The 11,692-nt window shown below is 54.0% G+C and overlaps 4 protein-coding genes across 4 annotated transcripts in view; 2 read left to right on the top strand and 2 right to left on the bottom strand.

Annotated features, from left to right (window-relative positions):
• Positions 1-1,075: 1,075 nt before the first annotated feature.
• GUITHDRAFT_53886 (hypothetical protein) lies at positions 1,076-1,946 on the top strand (the record flags this gene model as incomplete). Its single annotated transcript, XM_005833374.1, has 6 exons — positions 1,076-1,174; positions 1,224-1,276; positions 1,327-1,448; positions 1,501-1,571; positions 1,643-1,850; positions 1,888-1,946. Coding segments are annotated over 6 exons (612 nt in total), but the record flags the coding sequence as incomplete, so codon positions are not given.
• Positions 1,947-5,249: 3,303 nt separating this feature from the next.
• Positions 5,250-6,668, bottom strand: GUITHDRAFT_162947 (hypothetical protein; the record flags this gene model as incomplete). The annotated part of the gene is made up of 8 exons (XM_005833373.1): positions 5,250-5,334; positions 5,391-5,504; positions 5,559-5,664; positions 5,913-6,012; positions 6,076-6,135; positions 6,182-6,268; positions 6,320-6,402; positions 6,455-6,668. 8 exons carry the CDS (start codon positions 6,666-6,668, stop codon positions 5,250-5,252), a joined length of 849 nt encoding a protein of 282 aa, XP_005833430.1.
• A 1,325-nt stretch (positions 6,669-7,993) lies between these two features.
• Positions 7,994-11,039, top strand: GUITHDRAFT_138195 (hypothetical protein; the record flags this gene model as incomplete). Its single annotated transcript, XM_005833372.1, has 18 exons — positions 7,994-8,053; positions 8,111-8,193; positions 8,247-8,412; positions 8,460-8,513; positions 8,557-8,589; positions 8,641-8,730; positions 8,778-8,834; positions 8,862-8,978; positions 9,034-9,146; positions 9,169-9,276; positions 9,337-9,499; positions 9,617-9,816; positions 9,883-9,981; positions 10,102-10,193; positions 10,285-10,402; positions 10,589-10,688; positions 10,770-10,861; positions 10,967-11,039. The coding sequence occupies 18 exons, from the start codon at positions 7,994-7,996 to the stop codon at positions 11,037-11,039; spliced, it is 1,818 nt and encodes a 605-aa protein (XP_005833429.1).
• A 237-nt stretch (positions 11,040-11,276) lies between these two features.
• GUITHDRAFT_107652 (hypothetical protein) overlaps positions 11,277-11,692 on the bottom strand; it is a gene marked incomplete at both ends in the record, with an annotated part of 2,883 nt that continues 2,467 nt past the window's right edge. The window contains 2 exons of the mRNA XM_005833371.1: positions 11,277-11,338; positions 11,620-11,678. Of these exons, the coding sequence (XP_005833428.1) occupies positions 11,277-11,338; positions 11,620-11,678 (121 nt within the window). The remainder of the gene's footprint in view (positions 11,339-11,619; positions 11,679-11,692) is intronic.

Raw genomic sequence — 11,692 nt, 5'->3', positions numbered from 1 at the left:
ACCCCCTCCCACCCCCACCCCCACCGCCTCCTCCTCCTCCTCCTCCTCCTCCTCCTCCTCCTCCTCCTGCTAAGAATCTTTCAGGTGGGAGTAGAGCAGGCAGGAGACCGTTGGCTCCGTTCCTCCTCGCGTCCAGCAGGGCAGCATACATCACCTAGATGACATTTTTCCGGTTGTAGCTCGTTCATATTCTACACTCTTGTGCTCCTGCTTCACTCGCTCCTCCGTTGCCCTTCCCACCCGAGACAAGACAAGTTCCCTCCTGCTGCCTCACCACGAAAACGCAGCAGTCGTCCAAAGTTCCAACAGAAGGAGCGAGTTAGGACTCAATCAACCACACGATTCTCTTGACTTCTCCCTCCTAGTCTCTGCTCGTCTACTTCCTTGTCGTAACCCACATCTTTCTTGTTGCTTGCTATCTTTGTTGCAGTTCGTCTGCTGATGCCTCTGCGTGAGAACGAGGCTGTCCATTGCGAAGTTCTTGTTGTCAATTACCCCTCATCTTTCCTTGTCCATGCGCTTCTTTCTCGTCTCTCTTGCTTCTCACTCTCCCTGGTCCCTGTAAACCCCTCCTCCTCCTCCTCCTCCTCCTCCCCCTCCTCCTCCTCCTCCTCCCCCTCCTCCTGCCTCCTGCCTCCTCCTCCTCCCCCTCCTCCTGCCTCCTGCCTCCTCCTCTTCCCCCTCCTCCTGCCTCCTCCTCCTCCTCCTCCTCCTCCTCAAACTTCGCCTTGTTTGCGAAATTTCTGATCGACTGTTATGAACATCTTTTCCTTTTTTTCGGCTGTTTGGAGGTCAAATCTCCGATCAAGGGGGGGGAGGGGGTACTACCGTTGGCGTCTGGGTGGGTCCGGAAGGGGCTAATCACCACCCCTGGGATGTAGCAGTCGAAGATATACCGGGATAACATGGGGGTGGGTGGGTTGTCGGCATGGTAAAAATGCCATGTTGAGGGAGGGGACGTAGGAGAGAGAGGGGCGGAGGCTGCGGCAGCGAGTGTGTGACGGTCGAACAAGCTCCTCTTGTCAAGGAACAGTCACGTCCTCCGCTCTTAGATCCGTTGGTGATCAGCATCGTCAAGATGAAGAACATAGGACCATACGAGATTGGAAAGCAGGTAGGCAAAGGTGCAACCGGAACGGTCTATCTTGGTGTGGATTCTTCGACGAGGAAGCAGGTGCTGTAGCATGCAACGGATCTGCCTGCGGAGTTTCGTGACAGTCCAGCAGGTTGCAGTCAAAGTCATGAAGAACTCTGAGAACTCTAAGAGGTTACCTGAGTAGTTTCTGCTACATTCGTGAGAATGTGCTGACTTTCATCGTCATGTAGAGCGCTGAAGCACGAAGTGTACGTCATGACTCGATTGGCACATGAGAACATAACAGCGATACGCACCGTCCTCGAAGACGACAAGAACACCTACATCATCCTTGAATATGTCGGCAAGGGAGGTGAAATCTGTCTTTGAAAACCCGCAAGTTATGATGTGCTGTGCTTCTCTAGAGCTGTACGACACCGTTGTGAAGTGGAAAAAGAATCAGCGAGAGAGATTCACGTTCCACTACTTCAATCAGGTCCGAACTAGCGCTTTCTGATCATCACTCGAATCTCACTTGTACCATGTTTCCCTCTCCGCACCCAAAAGCTCATGAATGGCCTCAAGTATCTGCACGACTCGGGGTACTGCCATCGCGACCTCAAGCTTGAGAATCTTCTTCTGAGTAAGGACGGCGTCTTGAAGATCGCCGACTTCGGCGTCTCCAAGGACCTAAATGCGAACCCGATGCATACCTGCTGTGGTTCGCCTGACTACATCGCTCCTGAAGTCATCACCGGTGAGCCGAGCTCGAGCGGTTGCCAGCGGGTGACGTGTAGTCTCAGACAAGCAAGGATACGATGGTAGACTAGCTGACCTGTGGTCCTGTGGCGTCATCCTGTACGCCATGCTCTGCGGAGAATTTCCGTTCGAGGATACACCACACATCTTGAGGGGTCAGTATAAGGCTCCAAAGTGGATACCCAAGCTTGCCAAGGACTCGGTCATCGACCGAATTCTTGTTGTGAATCCTTCGGATCGTTTGCAGGTTGAGCGATGAACGATGTTGATTCAACACCTCAGTTGACTCGTTGTCTCAGAGCGTCGATGCAGTCATGGACACTGAGTGGTTCTTGTCGTTCAAGACGCAGCGAAACACGTTTGGGATGTTCTATGAGGTACTCGAACGCCTCCCCGAGCTTGCTAACATGTCATGCAGATGAAGAGGAAACGAAGAAGCACGCCTTTCCAGGTCTTTCGCTTCGTCTCGTTGAGGGTCATCATCTGCATCAAGGTTTGCCGAGCCTTGTCTTCAGCGAGCATCAAAGGAGAGCCGAGGGACATTCGAGAGGTTGTACGCGATCGCCTCATCACAGTCTGCTGCCTCCTGCGAGACGTCATCGACAAGGTCAGGCCCGACGATGGCTTCCAGGACATCAACTGGGCGGCTTTCCGGAACAGCGCGTCGTACGAGCGACATCTCAACCTGCTGGGAGAGATCCAACGATCTGACCTGAAGCGTCTGTCAGACAGGGAGAAGCTTGCAGTCTTTCTCAACCTCTATCACCTAATCCTGATCCACTCATACGCGTCCGGGGGCCATCACATCTCGAAGATGAGTGATAAGGAGAGGCAAGTGTTCTTCCACAACTCTTGCTTCGTGGTCGGGTACACCGTCTTCTCCCTTGACGACATCTTTCATGGCATTTTCCGTGCGAACGCCAGGGGAGGCGGCTGGTTTTCAAAGCAGCAGATCGATGAGAAGCTGGACCCTGACAAGTCTGCGCTGGTCCTTAAGAGTTTGAACCCGCTGTGTCACCTGTGCGTCAGCCATCTGACTCATGGGACGGCCAAGATGCACATCTACTCCGTCGAGAACATCGAGGAGCAGATGAAGGATTGCGCGATGGAGTTGCTCGACAGGCAAGTGGAGATCGACCTGCCATCGAAGACGCTCCTCCTCCCGCACTGCTTCATGGAGTTCAAGACAGACTTCGGGAAGACCTCTGCAGACAGCCTTCAGTTCATCAAACAATACCTCAGAGGACAGAAGCTCGCGGATTTCGTGGAGGTTTGTAGCCGAGGGACACCCAACTTCAAGTTTCTGCCCAAGAACTACGGTGCTTGTTGAGACGCCCCCCTCCTGTTGTGACCTCTGACAGGATTTCTTTGGGCGCAACCTCCGGAGTTGGAGCACTGGGAGAGAAAGAGGAGCGAGCGGCACAACTGGACGGCCGAGAGGAGGATGGAATGGAGAAAGCTGCACCCGGACCCGTTCCAGGTAGCCGCATGCGGGACGAGGGTGCTGGAGAGGATGTTGACCTGCAGCTGGCCAGCTCGACAAGATTTCCGTTCGCCCGTCGCACAACCAGCGGAGGATGAAGTCAGACCATCTCTTGGATTCTGCCTTGAGCCAAGGTAGCCCATGGCTGTCAAGGCGCGGCTCGTTGACTTGGTCACAGGATGGTCGCTGCAGGCTCTCAATGAAACATTGAAGGGAGCTCTGTCTATCGTCGACAGCGTGACGTCAGAGGAGAAGCCAACGCCCTCGACCCTTGAAACTCAACGGAGCCCTCCCCTCCTCAGCTTGCACCCTGAGTGGGGACCTGGCGAAGTCGCAGAGGTGGAGGATGGCAGAGACGAGCAGCTGCCAGCGGATCAGCGGGAGACAGACGAGAAAAGCTTGAAGAAGAAGAAGAAGAAGAAGAAGAAGGGGGACGAAACGTCGGAGACGAAAGAAGGAGCGACCAAGACAAAGCAGAAAAAAGGTGTCGCCAAGAAGTCGAAGAAAAATGAAGAGGCTGCTGAAGGATCTGAGAGACAAGAAATTGTCCATCAAGAACCCGAGAAGAAGGAAGATGTGAACAAGAAGAAGGAAGTTATGAACAAGAGCTCAGGGCATACAGAAGAAGTTCTAGACAAATCAGAGGAAGAAGAGAAGGTTTTCAACTGATTTCATCAACTGAAGATCTGACTGTCGAGTGTGCAGCAACAAAAGGACAAACCAACCAAGAAGAAGGATCTGAAAGTAGAGACGGAGATTCTTTCACCGGAGGAGGCGGACCGCAAACGTAAAAAGGACGCTCTTCACAGGAAGGTGCCGTCCATCTTCGTTCCTCTGCTCAACCTCTGATGTTCTGCCAGTTTCCCAGCACGCGTGCTGACGTAGGATCTCCGAGGACTTACCAGCACCTCGACCTCGCTCTCCAGCAAGCCCTTGACGCTGTCAGCGACGAGCTCTTGAGCAATGAGGAAGCAGAGCCTGACTGGATGGAGGAAGAGCAGATGCCGGGTGAGTCCAGTCATGACGCCCCTGGACACAAGGTGGAAGAGCCAGCAGCGGCACGTGAGGGGCAGGAGGAGGAGAAGCAGGAGAAGAAGCCCGTCGTCAAGAAGAAGAAGAAGAAGGGACTTGTAGGATCGGAGGCTGACGCTGATCTTCTCCCTAAGGTCTCTTGCAATCGTTGACGTCATTTGGCTGAACCTTGACAGGCCAAGAAGAAGGCCAAGGCTAAAGTATCCGGGGAACTTGGGCAGGTTGAGCTCCGATGGCGCGGGCCCGTTGCCTCTCCTTGCTGACGTACCTCAGGCTGTTATCCCTCCGCCTTCCAGCGCTGACAACGAGACGCCCAAGGCCAAGGTGAAGAAGGTGAAGAAGAAGCAGGTTGCGCCCGTAGATGCTCCGAGGTCGTTCTCCTCTCCCGTGGGAGATTCGCTGACTTGAAGGTCTCATAGTGACGTGCCTGTTCCCGTTCACACTCAAGGAGGAGAAACCAAAGGAGACGCTGAAGGTCCTGAAGGCAACCAAGAGTCAAGCGCTAGCAGAGAGGCTCCCGAGACGTCTGGGGCTGATCGGCAACATTCTGCATGGGAGGAGGACGGCGAGAAGGAGATCTCAGGGCGAGAGGAAGGCCGAAGCCAAAGCTTTGAAGAGATGTCCGCAACTTTAGGACAGGACCCGGGAAGTATAAGTGAAAAAAGACGGTGAGGAGGAGGAGGAGGAGGAGGAGGAGGAGGAGGAGGAGGAGGAGGAGGAGTACACTCAGTGCATGAATCGGCTGATACTTGATCAAACAGATCTCTGCTGTCGGGGCTGCACGTGGGAGCGACAAAGAAGCTTCAAGAGAAAGCTCAGCCGCTTATTCTCGTGAGGTACTCAGAGAAGAAGGCACGGCAACAAGGCAGATTCTGCTGTATCACTTGAGAGAGCTTTACTTTACACCCTGGCCTTCTTCTTGTTGGATGTTGTACATGTATACACAAATGGCTCTAATCCTCCCAGAGCCTGCTTGAAACTCAACCTGAGCAGCGACGTTAAGGGGAATGCCGTTAAAGATTGATAATAGAATGTAGATACGTTTTGAACCCCAGGTCGTGAAAGAGTCCACTGACGACGTCGCAGGACAGGTCCAGATCTTCGTACATTTCGTCTTTGAGCTTCGACATGACAAGGTCCATGTCGTCCCCAGCACTTAGAGTCTCAAGTCACCCAGGAGGAGAGGAGGAGGAGGAAGCGGAGACGTACAAGGCATCCTCCGCACCTCCTTGGCGTCGAGATGCAAGGAACATGACTAGTCTGTGCAATGAGTAGAAGCGGAAGAAGAAGTCGTCTGGATTGACGACTGTGAACCCTGAGATTCCCATGTCAAGGGGGACGACCTGGAGAAGGGACTGGAGGGAGCGACATTGCGGGAGAGGAGAGACGGGAAAGAAAGTACATACATTGCGGGAGAGGAGAGACGGGAAAGAAAGTACATACATTGCGGGCGAGGAGAGACGGGAAAGAAAGTACATACATTGCGGGAGAGCAGAGACAGGAAAGAAAGTACACGGGAGAGGACACAAAGGAAAAGGCAAACTATCGGAGAAGGGATGGTACCCGTCCACCCGAAGAAACTCTTGCTCTTGTCCCATGAAAGCTGTTGAAACTCGTGTTCGGTCCCAGGGCCTGAGACGATCTCTTGGTGAAGGAGGGAGTTCTGAACTCCGAGGGAGGTGGGGGGATGTTGAGTCAGCACAGGAGGTCCCCGAAACTCGATCACCTGTAGAGACAGGAGGACGCAGAGCTTCTTGCTCTTCGCACAGACTTTCGCCGTCTTCAGCTTCCATCGCATCTTCAACGTTGGCAGCTCATGCTCAATCATGTACCTGCTTCCTAAGAGTCTCCTCCAAGACCGTCTCCCCGACTGGTTTGAACTTCTCGTACAAGCACTCCGACGTTCTCCTCCAGCAGTCCTGCACGTCCAATCAACCCCATTCTGCAGTAGCCTTGCGGTTCTTGTCTACCTGCACCGGCCGGACAACCTGGTTCATCTTTTCTCTGTTTTCAGGTGACTTCATGTGTTTGCCCCGGTTGTCACTCCTGGCATCTTGTGCACATGAAACTTCACCAGCACACAGTTACGTGCACACAAACGTCACCTCTTGCCTCGGCAAAACATGCAGGGAACTTCTTCGCCAGGAGCATCAAGTACTTTCTGGCGAGCGTCTCGACAAACTGCCGCTCTTGTCCATCGTCAACCTCGGCCGGTCGTTGTGCACTACCCTTCGAGATCTGTCCTATCTCTTCCACACCAGCCTTTGGCTCGACATCCTTGTTCAGGATCTGATGCAGCTCCTGTTCACGTGCTCCCATACCTTGCCCATTGTGTCCAGCTGTCTGTTGTCTCGATGCTTGCAGCCTTTGCTTCGCTTGCCCACGTTCCTCCTCCTCCTCCTCCTCCTCCTCCTCCTCCTCCTCCTCCTCCTCCTCCTCCTCCTCCTCCTCATTCGGGATCCTCCTCCTCCTCCTCCTCCTCATTCCCGGTCTCTTCTCCTCTTCAGTCTCTTCGGCATCGTCCGCGCTCTCCTCGCTCTCCTGCATCCTCTCCCTGCCATCCTCCTCCGCCTTTGGCCGCCTTCCCATTGACCGTGCTGACAAAAGATCAGGACAAACTGTCCGAGCTCACACTTGGGGGTGGGGTTGTCAGCAGGGCAGCAGTAGTCTCAACAGGTAGGGGTGGTGGGGTGGGGCAATCTGTTGAATACCACCCTACCCGTTCTTAAGGAAGATTTTTGCTGTTCCCTACTTTTGTAGTAAGAGTGGGGGGTTATTTATCTCGGGGGTAGTTGCAAATATTGTACAATGTCAGGGTAGGGTACTCAATAAATTTGTTGTGTGAGGGTTGAAGAGGGTAGGGTAGGGGTGAGGGGCGGTGGCAGCCCTTCATGGAGGGGAGAGCGTAGGATGGGCGGAAAGAGAGGAAGAGCGAGAGGAGGAGAGGAGATGATAGAAGATGAGAAGAAGAGCGGAAGAAGAGAAGATGGCAGGAGGGGATGATAGGAGGAGCGGATAGGGGAGGCGATGAGAGGAGGTGAGAAGATAAAATAAGATGATACGAAAGGTAATGAGAGCAGCAGGGGAGGGAAGGGGAGGGGAGGGAAGGGCCGAAACAGTACGGCACGGGCCGAGATAGGAACACACGAGCCAAGCTGGCAGGAAGGAAGTGCAGGGAAGGGAGGCGCTGGTTGAGGAGTGGAAAGTAAAGGGAGAGATTTCAGAGTTGCTGAGAAAGTTTTGATGAGATGAGTTGTCAGCGGAAAACAGGCAGGGAGAGGAGAGTGACAAGGAATGAAGGGGTAACAGTAGAGCGCAAGTTCGTTGAAGGCCACCCCCAATCTTGTTCCGAATTGATATATGTCGTGTCATTCGAGACTTGCAGCATGCCAAAGGGCGGAAGGAGAAGAGTGGAGGGGGGCCGGGGGCTGGGGGGCGGAGAAGCAGAGATTGTCTTGATAAAGAGAGGATGCAGTGAGAGCAGAGATAAAGGGGGAGGAGAGAAATGATGATCAGAAGGTGGCAGCAGAGTAGACAAAAGTTGAGGAGAGGGCATTGAGTTCCAAAGGAAGGGAAAGTTTTGGTGGACGGGTTGTTCCTGATCGTCTGAGCATGTCGCAGGCACATTGTTCTCATACTTGTGCATGTCCTACCCTCGCAAGCGGCAGCGAAGTGAATCGCCTGACGCGCAATGCTCTACCCCGGTGGGCTCCATTCCATCAGCCTCCCTGTTGGCTCCTCGTGTGATGGCTGCCGTGCAGGTGCATGGAAGCGGAGAAGCCGTTCTCGATCCCTTGTTTCACAGCCACAGGAGCAAAGAGCTCGTGTCCCTGTGGGAGAGTCGGTGCGCTGTTTGCTGTGCAGCCGCTGAGGAGGTTGTGACCGGATGCTTTGCAGTGAGCTGTGCGATGTGGATGTTGTGGTGGAAGGAACAAGATTCCAGGCGCACCGCGTTGTGCTGGCTGCCGGCAGTCCGCACTTCCGCGCGATGTTTACCAAGAATTTCAGTGAGAGCAAAGCGAGAGAAGTCGAACTCCACGAGATCACAGCCGAAGGGTTTCAGGTGCGAGGCGTCCATGAAGTGCCGCAGTGGTAGTAAAGACTGTGCAGGGAGTCCTTAGCTTCCTCTACTCAGGGGAAGTTTCTTTGCGGGACTCCACAGCCGTAAGTGTTGGACTGAGCTGAGTGAGCGTTGACAAGGCCGCAGGAGCTGGTTCTGCTCGCAGCGGACAGATGCGAAGTAAGTCGTTCGATGGTGATCGAGGTCCAACTGATCACGATCTTGCTATAGGTGCTCGGGCTAGTGAACCTATGCTGTTCTTTCCTGCTGGATAGAATCACGTGGCGCAATTGTTTGCACTATTGGTCGTTAGCAGAACAAGTGAGGCCCTCTGCGTGTGGACACGATCATGTCTGAGGCGCCTGCAGGTCGTGTGTTTGAAACTGAAACGGAAGGCAAGGTTGGTTGCGCTGAAGCATTTCGAGGTTGGAGCCCTGCGTACTGATTGATAGGTCGTCTTGACCCTCTTCCTCCAGGAGCTCTACCACACTGGACTTCTGCTGGACCTCGACGCCGCGAAGATGTCTAGGATCATCAAGAGCAAGAAACTACGTGCCTCAAACGAGCAGGTCTCTACTTTCAGCTGGGGTTTGCGGTGACTGAAAAATTTTCCTTGTTGTGCAGGTGGTTTTGGAAGGCTTGGTCACATGGTTGCAGCACGACTTTGAGTCCAGAAGGCATGTGGCGGAGAGCATGTTGAGGTGCGAGGAGAAGAAGCACGAGGAGGAGGAGAAAAAGTGAGGTAATGTTTTGTTGCAGGCTTGTTCGACTGCCGAGACTAGCTGAAAACACTCTACGACAACTTTTGAACACTACGTTCTTAAGAGACTGTTCGACTCTAGACGTGTTGATTGCGGACGTACAGAAGTAAGTTGACAGCGTCTTGACGCAGCGATGTCTCAAACATTGAGTCTGATGGCCTTGCAGATACCAGACGATGACAGAGGAGGACCAGCGAAATTACTCGGAGGTTTGGGCCAGGAAGCGATGGAACGAGTGCGGATGGTTGTATGCTGTAGGAGGTTCAGACGGGCTGTATCATCTCGATAGCGTCGAGCGCTACGAGGCTGTGGAGGATGTGTGGTACCCGGTGAAGCCTGTCATGCCTGCTGTCTCCTGCTGTCTTGTCTTTCATCTTGTGTTACATCTCTTGCTCTTGGCCCTGCACGTGTCTTTGTTCCTCCTCCTCCTTTCTCACTGTCCTCAGGTGGCCCCGATGCGCACGGCAAGGAGGAACTGCGGGGTTGGAGTTCTCAACGGCCACTTGTATGCGGTGGGCGGAAGAAATGAGAACAAGCAAGTTATGGATAACATCGAGAGATATGACTCCAAGGAGGACCGGTGGGAGCGAGTCGAGCACCCGATGCAGACTGCGAGGTCCCTAGAGATCCTTCGAGTCCCTTCAAGGTTCTGATGCAGGGGCTTGCAGGTACTTCCTTGCAGTGGGAGTGATCAAGAACAAGTTGTACATAGTCGGGGGGGTGACAAGAGAAACTCGAGCTTGCAAACGGCCGAGTGTTACGATGCAGAGAGCGGGAAATGGTCGCCAGTCGCCTCTATGAGCGAGAGAAGGTGAGGCATGGTGGAGGAACTGTGTTGCTTGCTTACACGCCCATTCTCTGTCCTCCTCTATCCTCCTCTCTCCTTGACCTTGCACGTTACCTCCTTCTTTCATTCCCCCTCTCCTCGCAGGTATGGATGTGGTGCTGGGGTGCTGGATGGGAAGCTCTACGTTGTCGGGGGAACAGTCGAGAAGAACGGAGACTACTTGGAGACAGTAGAGAGTGAGTAGTGGAAGAGAGGGAGGGGGGGAGCAAGTGAGGGAGGGAAGGAGGGAGGGAGGACGAGGAGGAGAGGTGTTGATTTCCTACTCAGGATACGACAGCGAGACGGACAAGTGGGAGAGTGTGGCTCCTATGAGCACGTCTCGCTACTGCTGCGGGGTTGCTGTGATGAAGGGGAAGCTGTACGCGGTGGGAGGAGTCGACAAGAGGTGAAGAGTCAAGATGAGAGGAGGAGGAGGAGAGAGGAATGGATGAGATAGAGGAGATGGCGGGATGAGGAGGAATGTAGAGGAGGTTCGATTTACATTTTAGATTTTGAGATCTGGGGATCAGCGTTGATTGTCAAAGCTGCATGTGCTACTCTTCCGATTTTGGTTGCTGACTTCCTTCTACAGATACAACAAACTCTCCAGTGTCGAGAGTTTCGACCCAACGACTGGAGCTTGGTCGCCGGAGCCACCGATGTTAACAGCTCGATACAACTGCGGGGTGGAGGTGAGAAGGAGGAGGAGGAGGAGGAGGAGGAGGAAATGCTGGAATTCCTTATATCGGATCTCACGGAGGATGTTTGAACAGGAGGCGGCAGGCAACCTCTATGTGGTGGGAGGAAGAGACGAGAAGAATCGAGCTCTGTGCACTGTAGAATGTTTCGACGGGCAGACGCATCAGTGAGAGAGAAGGGGGAAAGGGAGGAGAAGGGGGAGGGAAGGGGAAGGAGGGGGAGGGCAAGGGGCGAGGAGAACGGGAAGGCAGAGGTGCTGATGACGTGGCAGGTGGAGGACAGTCTCTCAGATGAGTACGGTGAGGTCGTCCGGCGCTGTTGCCGTGCTGCCGCCGATGAGATGAAGCAAGAGGCTGGTGGACGACAGCTGGGGAAGTCAGGGAGAGGGAGAGGGAGTGAGAGAGGGGAGGAGGAGGAGGAGGAGGAGCTTGTTTGCTGTGAGAGTAGTGTAAGATTGTACGATGGTGTGGGAGAGGAGGGAGTATGTTGTGAATATCAAGTAAAACAGAGGGCAAGGAAGGTGCGGGGATCTCACGAGGGCGATGAGCGAGTCGGGTAACCTACATGCTCTTCATTGGCAGCTAGAAGTACAAGTGAAGCCCAGCTCTCTTCGAGCTCGTCAGAAGCTTCAACGACTCGCGCCCTGCGAGGGGTGTCAAGCAGCACATGGTATCAATCACATCCTCCTGCTCCTGCTCCTGCTCCTGCTCCTGCTCCTGCTCCTGCTCCTCCTCCATCACCACCACCACCTTCCTTCCTCTTTTCTTTCCCCTTCCCTCTTCTCTCAATACTTTCTCATCCCCTTGCTCTCCATTCCCTTCCCCTTCTCCTCCTTCATCCCTCCCCGCGAGCATCCTCTTTGCTCCTTCGCTCTCCTCCAACTCCTCTTCTGATTCTCCTCGGTTCTGCTCCTCTGAACCTCACCGATGGGACACTCCGTGATACGCAGAACCCTTGAGAGACTCGTTATGAGAAAGAGCGACCTGCTCGAAAGTGA

Source organism: Guillardia theta (genome assembly GCF_000315625.1).
Source record: "Guillardia theta CCMP2712 unplaced genomic scaffold GUITHscaffold_30, whole genome shotgun sequence".
In the NCBI taxonomy this organism is placed as follows: Eukaryota; class Cryptophyceae; order Pyrenomonadales; family Geminigeraceae; genus Guillardia; species Guillardia theta.
This window is presented reverse-complemented; position numbering and strand designations above follow the sequence as displayed.